The 19033-nt window shown below is 55.4% G+C and overlaps 8 protein-coding genes across 8 annotated transcripts; 4 read left to right on the top strand and 4 right to left on the bottom strand.

Annotated features, from left to right (window-relative positions):
* Positions 1-561: 561 nt before the first annotated feature.
* On the bottom strand, positions 562-1483 carry PHYSODRAFT_355805 (hypothetical protein). Its single transcript, XM_009536183.1, has 2 exons — positions 1244-1483; positions 562-1167 (listed from the first exon to the last, which is right to left on the bottom strand). The coding sequence occupies exons 1-2, from the start codon at positions 1396-1398 to the stop codon at positions 972-974; spliced, it is 351 nt and encodes a 116-aa protein (XP_009534478.1). The 5' UTR covers positions 1399-1483; the 3' UTR covers positions 562-971.
* Positions 1484-1501: 18 nt separating this feature from the next.
* PHYSODRAFT_338383 (hypothetical protein) lies at positions 1502-2266 on the top strand (the record flags this gene model as incomplete). The annotated part of the gene is made up of 3 exons (XM_009536182.1): positions 1502-1532; positions 1809-1962; positions 2032-2266. 3 exons carry the CDS (start codon positions 1502-1504, stop codon positions 2264-2266), a joined length of 420 nt encoding a protein of 139 aa, XP_009534477.1.
* A 1991-nt stretch (positions 2267-4257) lies between these two features.
* On the top strand, positions 4258-5406 carry PHYSODRAFT_522103 (hypothetical protein; the record flags this gene model as incomplete). The annotated part of the gene is made up of 7 exons (XM_009536181.1): positions 4258-4364; positions 4453-4525; positions 4602-4670; positions 4747-4818; positions 4920-5039; positions 5113-5214; positions 5299-5406. The coding sequence occupies 7 exons, from the start codon at positions 4258-4260 to the stop codon at positions 5404-5406; spliced, it is 651 nt and encodes a 216-aa protein (XP_009534476.1).
* A 187-nt stretch (positions 5407-5593) lies between these two features.
* On the bottom strand, positions 5594-8306 carry PHYSODRAFT_361833 (hypothetical protein; the record flags this gene model as incomplete). The annotated part of the gene is made up of 5 exons (XM_009536180.1): positions 8286-8306; positions 7808-8127; positions 6565-7732; positions 6425-6498; positions 5594-6365 (listed from the first exon to the last, which is right to left on the bottom strand). The coding sequence occupies exons 2-5, from the start codon at positions 8092-8094 to the stop codon at positions 5594-5596; spliced, it is 2301 nt and encodes a 766-aa protein (XP_009534475.1). The 5' UTR covers positions 8095-8127; positions 8286-8306.
* A 175-nt stretch (positions 8307-8481) lies between these two features.
* Positions 8482-10691, top strand: PHYSODRAFT_564200 (hypothetical protein; the record flags this gene model as incomplete). Its single annotated transcript, XM_009536179.1, has 4 exons — positions 8482-8865; positions 8923-8960; positions 9135-9387; positions 9508-10691. The coding sequence occupies 4 exons, from the start codon at positions 8482-8484 to the stop codon at positions 10630-10632; spliced, it is 1800 nt and encodes a 599-aa protein (XP_009534474.1). The 3' UTR covers positions 10633-10691.
* Positions 10692-10923: 232 nt separating this feature from the next.
* On the bottom strand, positions 10924-12423 carry PHYSODRAFT_523442 (hypothetical protein; the record flags this gene model as incomplete). Its single annotated transcript, XM_009536178.1, has 1 exon — positions 10924-12423. A coding segment is annotated over one exon (1500 nt), but the record flags the coding sequence as incomplete, so codon positions are not given.
* Positions 12424-14231: 1808 nt separating this feature from the next.
* Positions 14232-18045, top strand: PHYSODRAFT_564199 (hypothetical protein; the record flags this gene model as incomplete). Its single annotated transcript, XM_009536177.1, has 6 exons — positions 14232-14281; positions 14358-14530; positions 14599-15084; positions 15152-15323; positions 15401-15846; positions 15915-18045. 6 exons carry the CDS (start codon positions 14232-14234, stop codon positions 17981-17983), a joined length of 3396 nt encoding a protein of 1131 aa, XP_009534472.1. The 3' UTR covers positions 17984-18045.
* A 6-nt stretch (positions 18046-18051) lies between these two features.
* On the bottom strand, positions 18052-18840 carry PHYSODRAFT_338376 (serine protease trypsin-like protein; the record flags this gene model as incomplete). Its single annotated transcript, XM_009536176.1, has 1 exon — positions 18052-18840. The coding sequence occupies one exon, from the start codon at positions 18838-18840 to the stop codon at positions 18052-18054; it is 789 nt and encodes a 262-aa protein (XP_009534471.1).
* Between the last annotated feature and the right edge of the window lie 193 nt (positions 18841-19033).

The following is a 19033-nucleotide window of genomic DNA, read 5'->3' as shown; positions in this document are numbered from 1 at the left end:
CATCAAATTAGTGCCCAGCGACGATGGTCAGTTGGACAATGGTGATGTTGCTGTCCTCGGAGGACTCCTCCAGCATGATAGATAGCCTTGGGCAAGCAGGCACTGCGAAGTGCGTTGGGGCAGCGAGCATGTCGAAGTCGGCAGATTTGAGTCAAAGTCTTCGACACGCCGCCGTGGTCTGCGAGTTGCCTAGCCCTACTGAGCGCCATATGTGGCGGCGTAAAACGTGGCCAATACAGACTCCAAGTCAAAAGACGCCCAAATAGTGCGCGGCAGAATTGTGTGCGGTCGCAAGAAACAAATAGTCCGATCTTGAAGAGGCACCAAAACCGACCAAAAACGCCCGGCGATCTTCCAGCAGCCCGCACGGAATCTATGATGAAGCCCACGGGCAGCCCAGTCGAGTGCCGATGGTTCAGACGGTGGTGCCGCTGCTTTCATAGGCTACCGGTAGGCCTTCATCAAACAATGCTGCAGCTATCGTTATCCATTAACGTGCGCTGCAGTCAGTTTCTCCGGACAAGTGAGCTCATAAACACCAGAACCCACACAACCAACGCCTTTAGTCCGCATGTTGAAAATCTATTGATTTCCGAGTCGGCCATCGCTAGATCAGCGCGTGAAAAAACTAAAAACATGGAGAGCTACAAGATGATGGATCACTGCCAAAATCGGTTGTAGGATGCTGCTACCAAACGTAAAGCATCGTCGTTGCGGGCCGCGTCGCGAGCGGAGCGGGGGTGTAGGGACATGTACGTGCAGCGAGGAGGTCTACGTGGGCCGGGGCCAGGGCGGCGGGCGACAGCAGTAGCAACCCCACGGTTGGAGCTGCTAGGCTGCCTCGTCGGAGATGAACCCAGACGGATGTGGGGCTGGGAGCGGGGGTGGCTGGCTGCGGTCCCGTATCAACGGAATCCAGCCAGGTCTCCGCTTCTCGCCCGTGTGAAGACCGTTGGTGACTCCTCGTCGCTTTAGTACAGGTGCTTCCAGTTGAGAAGCGCGTCCACCTGCTCCTGGGTCAGGTCCACGCCGGGCACGAGGCCGGGGATCTCACCCAGCGTCTGCTTGTCGTGCTCGACCTGGGCGCGGAAGCCGGCCTTGTCGCTGTAGCACGCCTGAAGGTGCAGCTTCCGCAGCAGCTTGCGCATTTCCTTCTCGTCGTCCTTACTGTCCAATGAGGGGGAACAAAGCACACTGGTTAGCTTTCAGACTCCAAGTAATGGATTGGACTAGGGCCACTAACCGGAAGAGCACGGGGCGGCGGTTCTCCTGCGCCTGCGTGGTCAAAGTGCGCTGCGTGCTCATGACAGCGACCTGGAGGGCCGGAGCCATGACCACAACGCGCGGGATGAGCGCGAGCGCGGTCTGCTTGGCAACGAGGGCGACAGCGATCTGCATGGCTGGTGTGGGAGCTGGTAGTAGAAGGTAGGGCGACGTTGGCAGTGAGGCGTCGACGGCAGGACTCGAGTGCGGACTGGGCGGCGAGTTCGCGAATGGCACGATGCAGCAGCCTCGCGAAGCAGCGCTGAACCGTGCGCGCGCATCTATCATAGGATTTCGCGACCGCGTTTCTAGAGGTTTGACGAGACACGCACATGCACGCTGTGACGGGAAAATGACAAGACTCGTATGAAACTGGATTTTAAATGCAGAAGGCGTAGCTACCAGCTATACCTACCCCTACAGATCTCAATTATACCGCGCATACGTCTACTGACAAATGAAAAGCGGATCAAGGCGACCGTCGTGCGGCATGACGTCGTCTACTGTACTAATAACGTCGTCTACTGTACTAATACGTCGTGGAGGTCTTCCTGCTGCACCACACATCGCGCATCCCGACGCGCCCACGGCCAGCCCATCGCAGCCGGACTACCAGGTTCTCGGACTTCGCCGAGCTGCGCTATTACCAGGCCTGGGCCTGGTCGTGCAGCGCAAGCACGAGGACGGCCACATCTGCAAGTAGTGCAGCAAGTACATGCACTTCATCCTCTACTTGCTGTCGCGGCCGCGGCTCTACGTCAAGCTTAGCGCCGGCGTCGAGCGCCGCAAGAAGGTGCTCAAGAGCTTCTGCAACGCCTTCGTGGCCATGGCGCTCAGCAGCAAGACGGAGCCCCACTCGAGAGACGCCGCGTGTGACGGCTGTCAGGCCATCCCGCACCTCGTCGTGTGCTTCCTGCGCAGTTTAGCGGAGGAGGAAAAGGAGGCTCTGCGTCATCCATCGTTGTTTTCACTCCGTCGTCGTTCCAGTCTATTAACTCTATAAGCAAGCGTCTCGTAAGCCGAGCGACGCGTGCGTGTAATGATCTACACTACGTCATAGCAAGTATATACACTAGGAACTAAGGTAATAGCGAACTATCAACTCGCTCTGCAGCTACCATTGCTGTCGAGCAATGCGGTAGCATGAGCTCGGGCATCGCGTGTACGGCGCTGCGGAACGTAGGATCCGCCGCAAGCTGTCGCTTTGGAACTACCGCGCAGTGGGTAGCCCTCTTGATCCAGCTAATGTACTACATGTATTCACCGCGTGCTCAGCTCCTGCCCCCAGCTCCCGATCACCTTGGACTCCACGGTCTGTGGCCGTATCGACGTGCGCATCTCTCCACGATCTAGAAGTTGGTACCCATAAGTGGCAGACTCGCGCTGTCGACCGTCCCCCGTCCCTCGTGGGCACCACGGTTTACAATTTGATGTACAGCACTAGCCGCGGCAGACTCTCCGTGCTGATAGGCGCAGACTCAGGGTTGATGCCCATACACAGGTCGTTCGTGTTCAGCGCGTACGTCGCGATCTGCGTGGTGACGCGCAGTTCGAGCTTCGGGACCCTCTCCACTGCACCATCTCGCAAGCGCCGCCCGCCGCAGAAGCCCTATCGCCGGGTTCGGCACTGCGAGTGCTTCTTTGATTTCCAGCATAGAGTCTCGCACGGACTGAAAAGCCGACCATAGTGGTGGTGGATCGTGTCCGTGAAGGCTTTCAGTGAAGAGGTGAAGGGTAAACTCCTAGACGAAGAGTAGTGTCGAGGGGTAGCAAAACGTGGAAGTGACGCAGCCAAGCTACGCATCACTGCTACCCGGCACCGCTGCCACCATCTAGCGGAAGGTGTACACCATATCGTCCTGCTGTTCGTGGCCAGCATCAACTCGTCCTTGGAGGCCATGGGCAGCCGGTGCGCTGCCTCTGTAGCAGTCTTGAGGCCGTACGTCCATACGCCTGTTGTCACTTGGTGGCATTCTATTACACGCCTTTAGCATAAGTTTTCGCTCCGGTTTCCCGCATACGTGTACTGTCACACAAATTACGGGTTCTGCATTTACCTACTACATTCATACGCATACTGTCATTTTCCCCATCTGTGACGGAGCAATCGCCCTGATAACGGGGCGGTGTGGATTTGCCGGTGCCGGAACTGCCACAGCGACGACGGACTTGCCCTTGCCTTCGTTATTAGCAGTGCACGGGTAGGGCAAAGCGCTACACGTAGGCGAGGGCGGGGCTGGCTGGCACTGCAGTGCCTTGAGACCGAGTGCACGAAGCGACATAAACGCACGGCGAAAGGATTTGCCGTTCCGCCCTGAAAGTTTCAGTTGTTTGGCACATCGGGTCAGCATCAACGCCTTGATGTGTGCCTCGCATGCTCATGCCGGCATTGATGGACTATCGGTGCTCTGATGGCAACTTCGCACGGTCGGGCAGATAAGCCCATGCGCTCTTGATTCCTGCGCCGCGACCACCACCCCGTAGCGTGGTTGTTGGTGTTGCTGTGAGCGCAGACACGTCCGACTCGGACGGTCCGAGTATGAGTGACCCCGATATTGCACTCGTGGTGATGATGGATAAAGGTCGCTTCGTCGCGGCAAACCGCATAGACTCCATCGCTCAGGGAGATCCCGTAGTGGCCCTCGCTGTGCATGAAGTCCATTCATATAATGGCTCTGATGCTGCCTACTGGCAGTAGATGCAACCAAAGCGTGTAGCCAGTTGCAGTCCAAGCACCAATACGCGGTGCCGAGGATTAATTAGGGGTTAAAAGCTTCCCGTCGTCAATCCACCTCAAAGTACAACCCGCTGTGTTTAACAAAATACAAGGAACTCCTGCAAACACTGCTACTGCCAAGGTGCTCAAGCCTTGAGCATCAAGGTGCTGTGGTATTTCAGCTTGGTGTCTTATCTACTTTCCTCCCATTTTCAACCAATGAAATCACTGAATTCCCTCCACCAGCCAATCGCGAAACGTCGCATCACTTTTCAATCATGAGCGTCAGCAACTGGAGCAGCAGCAGCAGCAGCGAGGACGAAGACGACGCCCCCGTGTGGTCGCCCGCGCGGCTCGCAGAGGAAGGCGTGGCCTACCGCGTCGTGTACGTACAGCGCTCCTCCTGCACCTCCTAGTCCCACCCAAAACCTCACCCTTTTCCGCCTCAACATCCGCAGAAACGTGCTCGGCAGCGGCTTCGTCAATGACAAAGTCAACATCGAGAAGCTCGCGCTGCTCGTGCGCAATGCGGACTACGCGCCCAGAGTACGCGGCATTGTATTTAAAAATTATTATGCAATAATGGTGTAATTTTTAACTGTGGAATGGTTGTTTGCTGCAGAGCTTCAGCGCGTTGGTGATGCGCTTCCAGGAGCCACGCGCGACTGTGCTGGTCTACAGGAGCGGCAAGGTGCGGCTTGCACGGGTGCACTGGCTCACAGAAATTGCGGTCTGTTTAGTTACATTGTATGGTGTGTTGCTTGTAGTTTGTGGTGATTGGGGCTACGAGTGTGGACGACTCCAAGCTGGCAGCAGACAAACTGGTCTCCATTTTCAAGGTTGGTTTCGGTTGTGTTGGGATACGAGGAGGCTATAAGCCTAAACCACTTGCTAATCTGTGGGTGTTTTTGTGTGTGTTAAATGTGCCGTGTTGCTGCAGAAAGTTTCGTTTCCGAGCGACTGCAGCCCGTTCACTGTTCGCAACGTGGTGGGGTCGTCAGACGTCGGCTTTAGAATACGACTGGAAGGCTTGGCGAGAGACCACCTGCGCTTCAGCACAGTGAGCTGAGTTGGCTATGCGTGTGGTTCCATGACGGGTATGAGTCTGATATGTGCGTGCTTTTGTACCGCAGTACGAGCCGGAAATGTTTCCAGGGCTGATTTACCGCATGCTGCGACCCAAGTGTACTTTACTTATCTTCATATCGGGCAAAATCGTTATCACGGGATGCGAGGTACAGCAGAAGAAAAGCTCTCATGATGTTTGGTCAGACCAGTTCATTCACTGACCTGCGTTGTGTTTTCTATTGTTGGTGCAGTCCCCTGCACAAGGGGAGAAGGCGCTGGGTAAAATATTCCCCGTTTTGCTGCAATATCGTCTACGTGACGACATCTCCAGTGACGAAGACGAAGACGAAGCAATGTGATGAAGACTACGCCCTTATTTAGTAACTGCGAGCGATTATCCCAACTTACAATTATCTGCTACTGCGCACAACGCTTGCTTCGTTCTGCACTCCAACGCAGAGTTCAAGGACTCTCAATGCCATCGCAGACGCTTCGAGCAAGCTTTTTCGCCTCGGCGGAATCGGGCGCCGTAAGTGAGTGGTGGGCTCACGCTAAATAGTTGTACATCTGGGCGTTGTTTTGGTCTCGCTCCAGATACTCTCGGTCGATGAGACTTTCGATACGGCGCTTGATGTCGGCAGCCTTTGCGGGGAAACGAACTTGCGTGAAGATCTCCGTCATCAGCAGCGCGTGCGACAGCTTCTTGCGCGCCTTCATGATACGCACAATAGCTGCGTCCACCTGGTACTGGCGGTCTCGGAACACACGCTCGTGGGTGTCTTCGTTCTCCTTCTTGGTCTCCTTCATCTGGATCGAGTTGATCTTGATGCGGATGAACTGGTTCGTGAAGTTGCTGTTAAATACAAACAAATCGTCGTCGTTCACGTCCTTGCCCTTCGGCACCTTCTGCAACACGCGCGTTTTACCGCATGCGAGCGACTGCAGGGTCCGTCGAAGCTCGCCATCTTCAATACGCGTCTGCTCCTTGATCTCCTTGAATCCCAACGAATCGGCTCCGTTGAAGCAAAGCAAGACCACAGTCTGGTACAGCGACACCACCAGCTCCTTTTTGCCCGAAGGGAAGGTAGCCTTTACCACACACTGGGCGAGCGAGTGTTGCCACTGAAGCTGACGGCCTTGATACTTGGACGAGTAGAACTTGTCGAAAATATCCTTCAGCGGTACCAGTGCATCCGGGAGGTTGATCTCGACAGCCGCGTACGGAGGCCAGAATCCGGTCGTCAACACTTGGACTTGCATGTCAGGGATACCACGGTTTCCGTGCAGGGCCTCCAACTCGTTTCTGGACGAATCAAAACTGTAAGTTAGTATGTCTTGACGGGAAAACCCAGCACAAATAGTAGGCGTGGATCATACCTGCTAGCAGCGTGTTGCTGGAATTGAGTCATCACGTTTTGAGAGAGATCGATATCCTTGAACATACCCTCGAGCTGTGACCAAAAGGCAAACATCACTCAGCAATGGCAGCACACACTCTGGAAATATTCAACACTCACCTTGTTTGTAAACGAGCTACCGCACTCCGTCTTCAGCTTCGACAGCATCAGCTTCTCCAGGTCAAATGATGCACTCTTGCCCACCAGCAGGCGCTTAGCAAGATCCTTCTTGTAAAACGCCTCGAACACGTCCTTGCCTTGAATGTACCTGAAAATCACCATGACGCGGTCCAAAAGATTCTCCACCTCCGCCTCGGAGCCGCCCTTGTTGCCAGTTCGCAACTTGGAGTCGACAAACTTTGCCACGAGCTCGGCTGGACGGTTCGCACGGACGTTGATCGCATTCTCCATGGCCGACTTCATCGCGAACGAGAAGTCTGTGTTCGACTGGAACGAGTCGCTCAACACTGCGTCCAAGTCCGCCTTGAGCTTGAGGATCTTCTCTACAAAAGTCTTCTCTTGCTGGTCATCCATCACCAGCTTCGAGACGTTCTTCTGGATGTAGTTGGAAAATGCCGTCTTGAGGTCGTTAATCGCATCCACCCTGGCGAAAAGTGCGTACATTCGCTTCAGGTCCTCGACCCGGCCTTCCTCCATCAGCGTCTCGAAGCCGCGCTCCAGAAGTGTAGCTACGTGGGGCTTCAACAGCTTGCTTTCGACCACTGAAATGAGCTGCTTCTTGGTAGACGAGTCCAGATAGTTGTTCACGCGCTCATTCTCCTCGTGCAGGCGCTTCTCGACGTGCACCAGGAACTGTGGCACGCTCGCTGACTCGACCGTCGTGGCTCCTTCCTGTAGGTAAAACCGCTCCGAGGCTGTCAGGAACGGTGTCTCAAAGTCGGCATGGTACAAATGCAGTGACAGCAGCATCCGCAGCAAGTTGTACAGGTAGCTTCGGTTGATCGCCTCGCCCTTGCGCTCGTGCTCGACGAGCTCCAGCAACGCGTCAATGAGCTTCGTCTCCAAGCTCCGACGTTCCACCAGGTTGTCGCGCACCAATTTCAGCCCCATGTCCCAAATGGACGCGATGTGGGGCGTCTGCATCACGTACGTGCGGTCCAAGTACAGGAAGATCGTGCGGATCACCAGCATGTCTTCACAGTGGTCCTCCCACAGCTTGTGCACCGCCTCCAGGAACAAATTCATATCTCCAGCCGAATACTGCAGCAGATCCTCCACTCGGCCACGCACATGCACCGCACACGTCTCCTCCAGCTTCGTATACAGCCTAAAAACACAATTATCAAAAACTAAGTAAAATATCCACAAAATAATAATAATAATAAAAATGTGTCTTGCAGACCTGGCCGCCATCTTCCACGTGCACATGTCCTCGACGGAGCGGTAGAGCTCCTCCCTGCTGAGCGCCGACGTCTGCTTGGCGTGTACGGCCTGCACGGCGGCCTGCAGCTTGGCCCACGTGTCCTCCTCGAAGGCCTCGGGCAGCTTGGGCGTGACCTTGAAGGGCTTGATGGTCATCTTCTTCTTCTTGGCGCCCAGCTTGAGCCCGGGGCCGCTGCTGCTGCGCTCCTGCTTGCGGCTGAAGCCCGTGCGCCCGTTGGCGGAGGGCGCGAAGCCGGTGGAAGCCATGGGATCCGTCCGTCCGACGAGCGACTGACTGGCCTGCGGGTTCGGCGGCACAACGAGCGCGTTAGAGGGCGGATTTCCACGCGGGAAGCGCGGGGCGCGGGAGGTTAGACGCGTAGGGAGGAGATGCAGCTGCAGAGAGCAACTGCGGCGCCCTGCAGACCCGCACAGAGAGCGCAGGAAGGAGCACGCACCGAGCTGGAGGAAGGATTCTCCCCCTTGTTCCAAAGAGTGACCGGTCACTGTCTCAGACAATAGATTGTGAGGCGCTTCGAATAGAAACGCCTCAAATAAGTTGATTAGAAATAGAAACCATTTAGAAATGACAGTGAGGTGTACCAATAGTGTACCACTTGACAGCTTGTTGAAGGGCAGAGAGGTGATCCCGTAATGGAGACCGTCCCCCGCGCTTCCGACGATGCTGATGAGGCCTCGGTTCTACGTCGTGTGGCGACTACGGGCCCAGGCAAGACCGAGTGGCAATTCCCAGAGCGCGGGCTGCTCTTCTCGTCGCGCTTCGACGGCGGCAACATGGCGAGTGTGGAGCAACTGGCGTCCGGGGCTTTCAGCGTCAAAGTGTCGGAGGACGCGGCGGCGTTCGGCATCGCCACGGGCTACTCTACGTGGTTCTACTTCGAGGTAGAACGACGACCGGCCGACGACACAAAGGAGAGCAAGCCTACCAAGCAACTGCAAGAACTGCAACTGGTTCTGGCCAACCTCAATCCGCAGCGAGGACTGTTCAAGAATGGCTACACCGTCATGTACAGCTCGGTGGAAGTGGTGGATGGTGGGGATTCTACCCTTGCGTCATCGGCTTGTGTCTTCCAGGACGAGAAACGGTGGGCGAGACTACCCTCCCCGTTGGCGTTTGAGAAGTACTCGGTGCCTGTGGGCCAGACACCGGAACTAGGAGAAGATTCTACGGTGGACGGGGAGGACTTGGAGACTCAACAGGGGAATGATGAGGACGGAGGGGAGAGCGGCCACGAGGCTGCCGGTCCCCAGAAGAGTTTGGTAGGGGATACTACAGCGTCGGAGAGGAAGCAGGAGTTGAAGATTCGAGTGTCGTTTACGTACCGGTTCAAGTTTGCACGAGAGCGCGTGAGGTTCGCGTTCTGCTATCCATACACGTACACGAGGGTGCAGGAGGAGCTCGCAGCTATGGATAAACTATTTGCGCGACCGGAATTGCAGCCAGAGACTTCGCCAGCGACTGCGATCAACGAAAAGGCACCACCTTTGAATGTTTACTACCATCGAGAGCTGTTGACCCGCTCGCTGGAAGGCTTGCGGGTGGACTTGATCACTATTTCTTCGATGGACGGTATCACATCGAACCGAGGGCCCCTGAATCGGAGCTCGGGTTCTTCTCAGTGCAATCAGTCGGAGAGTGCGTTCCAATTCGACCCGAAGCAGAAGAAAATGGTCGTCATCTCTGCGCGTGTTCACTCAGGCGAGACGCCCGCAAATTTCATGCTGGATGGCATGTTTCAGTTACTGCTGCACCCCACCGACGAGAGCGCTATTGCACTACGTCGTCACTTTGTTTTCAAGATTATCCCTATGCTGAACCCCGACGGTGTGTGCCAAGGGTTCTACCGCACGGATACGCGCGGCGTCAATTTGAATCGAGTGTATGAAGACGCGCAACTCGAGACCGCCCCGACAGTGTACGCTCTGAAGGACTTTCTCCTCCAGATCGTTGGTGACTATGGAGGTGCTGACTCTCAGTTCGCGCAGGAGAACGTCGTCTATCTCGACCTGCACGCGCACGCGAATCGCCGTGGCTGCTTCATCTTCGGCAACAACCACCTCCCCGACGCCCTCATTGACAACAATAACGAAGCCATGGAGACTGCTATCACTCGCCAAATCAAGACACAGCTCTACGCGCGTCTCGTGGGGCTACACACGCCGTTCTTCGACTACATGGCGTGCTTGTTCGACAAGGACAACATGACCAAGCGCGACCTCCGAGATAACAACAATGCCACCACATCGCGACAAGGCTCGAGTCGCGTGGCCCTGTACCGCGCCACGGGGCTCACGTACGTGTACACGATCGAGTGCAACTACAACGAAGGTCGCCGCAATCTCCGAGCTTCCAGTCTGGTAGCATCCACATCATCTCCGACTGTAGCGTCAATCTCCGGTGCAGGGGCTTCAAAACGCTGCTCAAGCTCGAAAGGGTTGGCGAAACGCGTTCAGTCCGAGAGTCTGCGGATGCCGAGACAAACTGCCCCGACGAGCGGCACTCGACTTTACCTCAAGTACTCGCCTGCGGAGTGGAAAGACGTTGGTATTGGGGCTCTCGTCGCGCTGCTAGACTTGTTCGAGCTCCCAGGTGCAGGGCAGCGACTTGAGGAATCCCCGTTTCGATCGCGAGAGGGTATCCGGAAGAACCTCCTCGCAGAAATCAAGTCTGCAGCCTCGAATGAGGGCGGAACTTCTGCGAAGACAAGCAGACTCAACAAACCGAAAGCACGACAAGGCGTCAAGCCGCAAGTCAAAGTCAAAGCGCAAGTCAGTAATCTGTAGATTGTTCATACACTAAAACTGAAAAAAAATACCAGACTAGCAGAAGATTTTCTACTCACTGATCGGAGTTTGAATTTGAATTTGTTGCGGTTTAGCTGGCTATCTACTCCCGGGATCGCGCTCAGCTGCAATCCCGCCAAAAGATGGCGTGCCCGTGCGGACACGCACCTACGGTAGAAGCCCCTGACTCACTGATCGGAGTGCTTTCGTTTTATCCCTACTTTGACGAAATCATGTTGACCCAAAGCCTGGTAGACGACCCCCAAGTCGGATTGAACACCACCATACTCGTCATTCGTGCGTCATACACACGACAGAAAGGTTTTTGGAAAGACGCATATCTGCTGCGATGCGTTTCATCTCGTCACCGTCGATAGAAGCAACACACCGGAAGTCAACCAGACAGAACTCGGTCAATCCTAGCGAGGAGTAGCGACCACCGGGCGAAAATCGCTCAATGCTCTCGGCCAAGTTGCTCGCCTCTCGCAGCAATTCGATGCCCCACAACAGGCCGCCTGAAGCAATCGTAAAGTCAATAAACCCACTGGCTCCGAACAACGCGCCCACGTCGGCAGACGTCACAAAAGAGCTCGGTGTACAGCGATAGACAGCCTTGTAAAACTCCAGTTGCCATGCGGGGATACCTATGTCGTTGGGCAAAAACGTTCTGCAAAGTTCCTGGCGAACGTTAGTGTAATTCATCGCTTCCATCACTCGAGCGATCATCTCTGGTAGTGATTTGGGAACGTCAAGTGCTCGAGGCATGCGACCAACGCGCAGCTTGACGAAGTATCTCCACATGACTGGCGACGAGAAGTTTAATTGCCATTCACTTCGAACCAAAATGCCATTGTGAAGACACTGCTCGACTATATCACCGTTCGACCACGGATTGACACCACAAACAGCGCGTTCGAGTCGATCCAGATCCTCGACTCTTAGAGTTTCCAGTACCTTCACCGCACGGGTTTGTGCCAATGCTTCAAACAGCGCCCCGTTGTCTGGTTCATACAGCCACCCTCCTTGTAGCATTCGGATCCATGTTTTAGCCGACGGAGGATCACTCCAATTCTTTTCATACACTTTGTTGAGTGCATCAATGACACTCGTGCACAGACCGACGTGTCCACCCGTCAGCTCTTGCACTGTGGTGCAAAAAGTCTTCATCGCAGACGACGATAATCCTTTGGCGCCTTTGAACCACTTGGTGATATACTCGAATACTTCGGCAGGCCTAAAGTTTAGTTCATTGATCCCGAACACCATTCGATCGTCGCATCCGATCGAAGTACCGTGTCGAGTGTGCTCCACATTGAAGCCGTAATCTGCAAACATGACGATCCTCACCTGGTATGCAGCATCAATCTGAACAAGCTTGACCAGCTCCCAGAAAGCAATAAAGGTCGAAGCCAAGTCGTTGTAGACCAACTGCGCTTCATCGAGTATCAGATAGACCGCACGGTCTCGTGTTGGAAGGGCCCCCTTTGCGTGTACCCAGTCGAGCTTGCAACGATTCTTGAAGAAACCCTCAAAAGTCTCGTTCTCGAACATCCCCGCCACCGAAAAGCTGCACACCACCGCCTTCTTCTTCTCCTCCTTGTGTTTATTAACCAGAGCCTGGCATAGTAGCGTCGCCAGTGACGTTTTCCCAGTCATTGGTGGACTTTGGACCAGCACTACGTGCGTCTCGTCCAGCCGGTCGATGATGTCTGCAGTTAAAGCGCTCCGCGCAAGTGTTCTTTCATCGTTTAGATGAATATCTTCCCCAACCGATCCGTACCAGACGACATCTTCGTGTACAATACCAGGTACTACCACAAGCACGTGGATCACCTAGATCGCTGGGGAACTTCTTGCTGATCTTGTGCGTCGGGTCTCCCAGTTCCTCCTTCATGTAGAGACTCTTTACCTCACAGGGGCAATCTCCCTTCCGGCATACAGAGCACAAGAGGGTCCTTAGAGTTCAACCACGCGCCGTCTTCTGTCTTCGCCAGGAAGAGCTGCAGCTTGTCGGCTTCATACGTGACCGGAAGCGGCTTCTGGTCGTGGATCGCCTGCTTTAAGTGACCTACCGACTTGACTTTTGTCCGTGTCGATCTTCACAGGGAATGCGTACCCCGCGACACCGACGATGGCACAGTTGATAGTCATCGGCGCCATATCCTTGCAGATTCTGGAATGTGCGAGTTGTTGTTGGCTGTAGTCAATATCTGCGCACAAACGGATTTGGACTACCGTAGCCCTGCAGCTGCTGCAACGCTGGCCATGCCAGTGCAGCTAGGCAATTTCGTTAGCGCCGACCCAATTACCCGCCTCGTCTGTTGGGACCCCTGTCTGCTCGAAGTTGTCCTCAAGCCTGTCAAAGCGTCTTCGAACCCTCGTCCTCATCGAGCTCCTCGAAGCCAGGAGCTGGGTCACGGAGGTCGCAACAACAACGCTGCGGGGAGTCGATGCGTTAGTCCAAAGCTATCGCAGCTAGTAACACCACGACACGCGGGGGTCTCTCCCTTTGTAACATTTCTAACGGACACTGCTCCGTGTTGTGGCGGATTTCATGTTGAGGCGGATTTCTTGTGTTTCGGATGGCTCCGTACCATACGCGGCGGTTGGCCTGCACGGCCAGCAGCTCGCTCACGTGGTGGCAGGATCCGAAGGTGCCTTGCGCGAGCTGATCGGACACCCTGCACGTGGGCTGTAGTCCAGCGGCGACCATAACTCGCACCCACAGCCCCTCGGTCGCTCTTGACACGGTACAGTGTAGAAGTTCGACTGACCAACGCCCAGGCCAACGGAGATCGCCCAGGGTTCTGCGACATCGACGTGGTGCTGGCGCGCAAGCTACAGATTCGGACCTCGTGGAGCAGATGTCGAGGCGCTGCATATGCTTCAGACTGAGCATGACGCCTTCGCAGTTGGACAACGTAGCAGGTATTAAAGCCCTTTACCACAAGGTTTGCGGTGCTTGAGAGCAGGCTCAGAGCGCACAACCACCGGTGAATTATTTTGCTGGTGGAAAGCCTGCAACACAGAGCTGTGCGTGTACAACGTGGACCGCTTTCGACTAAAATCCTGCCACGATGGCACGAAGGACAAACACGAAGTGACGACAGTGCGCCAAGCGTTTGATCCGTCTCAACGATCCTTGTCACCGCCGTTCCAGTCAGTACCTGTATGAATACACCTCGCCTATAATAAATCCCATGGCATTGTCCAGCACCCTTGAGCCTGGATTCGAGAATGCTCGACGTGAAGATGCCAGGAATCCTATCGTTTTGGTCGAGTTGGCCAGCTGGGGGCGGGCGTTGGTGGCAGCTTGGCCATCTGCGTGCGAGTAGGGCAGGTCACATGGTGCGACTTACCCCAACGCATCAGGTGCAAAGAGCGTAGATGAATGGCAGTGGAGAGGGGATCTCAAGAGTCAGCAGCGCCCGTGTCCTCATCCAGTGCATTTCTTACGCTGCCGCCCAGCGTCAGAGAGCGGCCGCGGACTCGTGGCTCGATTTACCCTCAACGCTCTCGCATCGATCACGGCACTTTTGGATTTTGCTAGGCGGAGGCAAGGCACCCGGTTCAATTGACAGCACGGGGGTTCCGAAACCATGGCGGACGTCGACAAGCGCCAGGTCAACATCCCCACGGGCGAGAAAGAGTGAGAGATTATTGCAGTTTTGTGCGCTATCGACGATGAATCTCACGATCGTGTTTTCCTACGTATTTGGTCACAGGATCACCATGGTGCCGTTGAACGACGAGGGCTATGACGAAATGGCGAGTCCTCCTGCGGTTCGCCTCCGCACAGGCACCATCGGAAGTGAAGACTTCAACGACAAAGGCGCCAACCTGCACATCGACATGGACAACGACCAGAAGAAGTCGATCAAGGCGCAAATGTTTTCTTGTAAGTCTCTATGTATCACATCGTCGAGTCTTCGAGCTCTCGCACTAAGCTTGAGGATGTTGTTGTAGCCGAGTTCCGCTTCAACGCTGAGCTTTCGCTTCGAGTGGCGTGTGGTGTGGTGATCGCTTCGTTCATTCAGATCCGCGACCCAAACTACGACCCGGCCATTGAGCACGACAAGAAGTGGTTCTTCTTCCCGGATTGGTACTACCTGGGCGGTCTGAGCTACTGCGCTGTGGCTGTCATCTTTTCGGCCGGTAAGAACGTCGGTGCGACGCTGACTCAAGTCTGCCAGGCGTTCTACGGCGTGGGCATGGCGTTGGTGTACAACCTGCTGCTCTTCTCGTTCGTGAACGTGCACACGTTCAGTGACTCGTACGACGGCTACGTCCTGATCTCGAAGAAGATGTCCTTTGGCTCGAGCGACTACTACGTCAACTCGCACAACTTCTACGCTGTTCTGCCGTGGATGGTCATCTTCACGGTCGTCATCCTCCTCATGCCGCTGGAAACCAACACCAAGAAGTTCGCACTGGCCAACAACCTCTACTTCAGTACGTTTTTCTCGATTTCTCATTTCTTTCACAGAATTGGAAACTAACGTTTTATGCTGATTTTTAGCGCTGACGATCATTAACCCGACGGATCCTCTGGACTCCTCCAAGCTGAAGGCTTCGAATGACAACTACTTCGAGACGAGCAACATTCTCAACAATCTGGCGATGTACTTCATGGTGGGATTCGTGGGAACTCTCATTTCGCTCATCATCATGTTCATCCCCTACCCGATTTTGTGAGTATCCTAACCAGAATTTTGGAATAGTTCTCTTCGTAGTCTTGGAACTAACCAATCTCCTTTGTTATGAACAGTGCCATTGCGAAGCTCCTCGACGAGACGAAGAACGCCTCGGGTGACGTCTTGGATCTGCTCAACGTCATTGTGGACTCGTACTGCTTCAAGAACAAGAACGTGGATCACATGAACTTCCTGAAACTCAAGCTTCAACGCAAGTTCGACGCCGCAGCGGCCCGCCACCGTCGCATGGTCAAGCTCCTGGAGGACGTGTGGTGGGAGCAGCTCTTCGGCTTCCACCTCTTTTTCAAGTTCAACCGCTCCGTCGCCAAAAACTACGTGCGTCTCATTGGCTCGCTCATTGCAGACTTGCGGTCGCTCAACAATGCCATGCAACTCGAGCAGTACGACCAGCTGCACTTCATGTACATGAAGGTGCTGCAGCGCGAGATCTACGTCATCCAGATGCGGTCGGGCGACCTACTGAACGAGATCTCGGGCGAGATCCACGCTTCCTCCGAGCGTACGTATTCTACATGTTCTACACCATTCTACCTCCGTTTCTAACTTTTTCTTTGTTTATTTCATTAGAGCTCGATCTCCGGTCGATCAAAACTCTGCAACGTCAGATGGAGCACACGTTGGTGCACTACCGAGAGGCGCAGATCCGTCTCCTGCAGTCGAGCAAAGTCAAGATCAAGGACGTGGAGGGCAACGTGTCGTTGAATCTGTTCCTCTTCTCGCTCAACTCCTTCTGCAGTACTCTCATTGAGTTCCAAGACAAACACAACGAGAAGGATTTCCACGGAGGTCGACGCGCGCGCTCGTTCGTGTCCGCCTCGATCAAGAACTTCTTCATGATCAACCGGTACACTCGCGCGCGCATCCTGGAGTCTGCGCGTATGGCCGTGGCCATCGTCATCGGTATTTTCATGGCTGTGTACCTCTACGGCTTCAGCTCCACGACCCCCGCCGCCGTGTCGTACGTCATGGGGAATCACATCGGAGGCTCCTTCTCCGTGACGTTGAACCGAGTGGGCGGCGTCGTGGCTGGCAGCGTGGTGCCGTCCGTGTTCCAGTTCTTCATCTCGCAGATCTGCAACCCTCAGGCCCTGAACGTCTTCCTGTCCGACTTGGTGCTCTTCGTGTGGGTGACGCTCTCCATGTACGTCAAGTTCGTCGAGGGCTACAGCTCGTACGCCGGTCTGGTGTCGGCCTTCATCGCCGCTGGCGTCCTGCTCCGTCAGACCGACGTGTGCTACACCGACAGCTCGGACGGCTCGTCCGCCATCGCCATCAGCTCGTACTCGAGTCTCGCACAGACTTCCGTGGGTCTCGTGCTCATCATCGTGCTGGAAATGGCCATGTGCCCCGAGAGCGCCTCGAGTCTGCTGCGTAAGAACATCCAGCAGACTCTGAAGCTACAGCAGAAGGCCTTTGAGATTCTGTTCGGCCACCACCTCTCGAGCTCCGGCGAGATGAGTGACGAGACGATGGAGGAGGTTCGAGACATCCTCCAGGTGCAGATCCCCGCGCAGCTAGTGGAGCAGCAGGCGCTGCTGAAAGAGGCCGAGACGGAGCCGCAGATGTGGCGCCCGGCGTTCTCCAAGCAGAAGTACGAGGCGGTCTTTGAGAGTACGAACAGGTTGCTGAATAACAACAACTTGCTGTTTAAGCTCGTGCGCTGGTACAACTACCGGACGAAGCAGAACTTGGCGCAGACCAACACTGTGGACATCCGCGACAACGAGACGGAGAGCGCGCGTGTGTTCGACACGAACGGCGGCAAGACGACGCACACCAAGTGGCAGGAGGCCAGCAACCAGTTCCTGTCGGCAGTGGACGACACGTTCAACACGCTGCAGATGCTGTTCGGCGAGTCGTTCCTGTACTCGGACCCGGACCAGACGGCCATCTTCATGCAGATGAAGGAGGCGTTCCGAGTCGCGGACAAGGACTGCAGCGGTGAGATCGACGCGGACGAGGTGGCGGTCATGCTGGAGACCATCTTCGCTCAGTCGGGTGCTGTAAAGCAGGAGGAGATCACCAAGTACGTCGCGGACTTCATGGAGGTCGTGGACAAGGACTGCAGCGGCAAAGTGTCGTTCGAGGAGTTCATGGCGGCGCTGGAGGACGGACTGAAGCTCGAGGTGGAGGTCTATCACCGCCGCAAGCCCAAGGCTACGACCACACTGAAGCAGGCGCTGTCCAGCATCAACGAGGACGGTCACGGTGCTTCTCACGCTGGTTCTCGAGCATCCAGGGTCAGCTGCAGCGTCACGTCCTCGAACGGCACGGGAATGAACAAGATCACCGCCAGCATGTTCGACTCGAACACCCCCAGGAAGGAGGGACGGATCCTCAGTGCCGTGTCTTCAGCGCAGAACACGCCGAAGAAGTCGGGCTTCAATATGAGGCGAGCCTCGACCATGATGACGTCGCCCATTCGACGCAACCACGACGTCTTGAACGTCGAGGACTTCAGTACGAGCGACATCGCGGCTCAGATGAAGTCTGCGTACGTCGAGTGGCTCATGGAGGGCCAGCGCTTCAAGCGCGTGACCATGGAGGAGCTGCTGTTGCTTAACTGCCTGGTCAGTGGCGCTGAGGGCATTGCGAGGAATCTCACGCTCATGGAGGAGATCGTGGTCTCTTCGTAGGGCGATTCAGAGGCGTGGGGTGCGTAAAACGAAAGACAAATACAGTACTAACGTTATATCTCAAAGGTTTAGTCGAAGCAGGAGCTGCTGATGATCGGGTCGATCCAGCCACGAGCACTGGAGACTCGTGAGTACATTCCTGGATATGAGGGGCCCCGTCCGCAGGCGTTGTCGCTGCGCCAGCTCACGACGCCAATGAGGACGTCTCCACGGCTCGACTCAACAACTAACGGGCCTCCAGTATCGCCACTGCAGACATCCTCGCTGATCAATCCTCCAGCACACAGCATCGAATCGTCAATGGTCGAAACCTGCGCGCAGCTCTTCTCGCTGATGAGAGGCAAGTCAACCCGTCGCAGTTCCTCGGACATCGTGCCCTCCTCAGCCGTGAACCCCCATCCAAGCGCTGTAGCTGTAGCCCCCGCCTTGAAATCCGAGTCGTCTGACGATGCGAGCTTCACGGGTTTGAAAGCGCTCGCGGATTCCAGCTCCAAGAGCGCGAAGTCGTCGCTGTACGCGACGTTAGCCGAGAAATTTGGGTTGTTCATGACCGACAAGACCTTGATCTGCTCGCTGTCTTCCGTCCCATTGAGGTAGTGCGACCCGATCGACGCCCAGCGGATGTCGTACGAGGCGCACTGCGACGCCGTGAGAACGTGCTTCGGGCCGATGAGGGACCCGCCGCAGACGTTCTCGCCGTCAACCGAGTGGCGGAGGCCAACCGTGTACGTCTTGGTCTTGGCTGGGACGATTGACCCTTCCAGGATCAGTTGGCGGTGGGTTGGAGACTGAATGGCATCGGACGACGAAGGAGTAAGGAATGCAACCGCACAGAGAGTGACGAAGGCAGCCTTCATTGCTTGCGAGCTCTTGAAAGCGAAAGTGGTAATAAGAGGCTGCTGAGGACTCCTCAGTGAGGAGGAGCGCTTGGAAGCGAACCAGATCGTGTGGCAAATAGAAAATGCATGATGCGCTTGAGATCTGTTCCGACAGGAGGTCTGCAGGTTGAAGTGTACTGGTACATGTAGATCCTTTGAGCCTTTGATCCAG

This window comes from Phytophthora sojae (assembly GCF_000149755.1).
Source record: "Phytophthora sojae unplaced genomic scaffold PHYSOscaffold_9, whole genome shotgun sequence".
Taxonomy (NCBI): Eukaryota; Oomycota; class Peronosporomycetes; order Peronosporales; family Peronosporaceae; genus Phytophthora; species Phytophthora sojae.
Note: the sequence above shows the minus strand (reverse complement) of the source record. Positions and strands in the feature narration are given on the sequence as shown.

Coding starts and splice junctions, on each gene's coding strand:
- PHYSODRAFT_355805 (XM_009536183.1), bottom strand. CDS start 1,398: ATGCAGATCGCTGTCGCCCTCGTTGCCAAGCAGACCGCGCTCGCGCTC. Junction 1,168..1,243: donor CGCCGCCCCGTGCTCTTCCG/GTTAGTGGCCCT, acceptor CTCATTGGACAG/TAAGGACGACGAGAAGGAAA.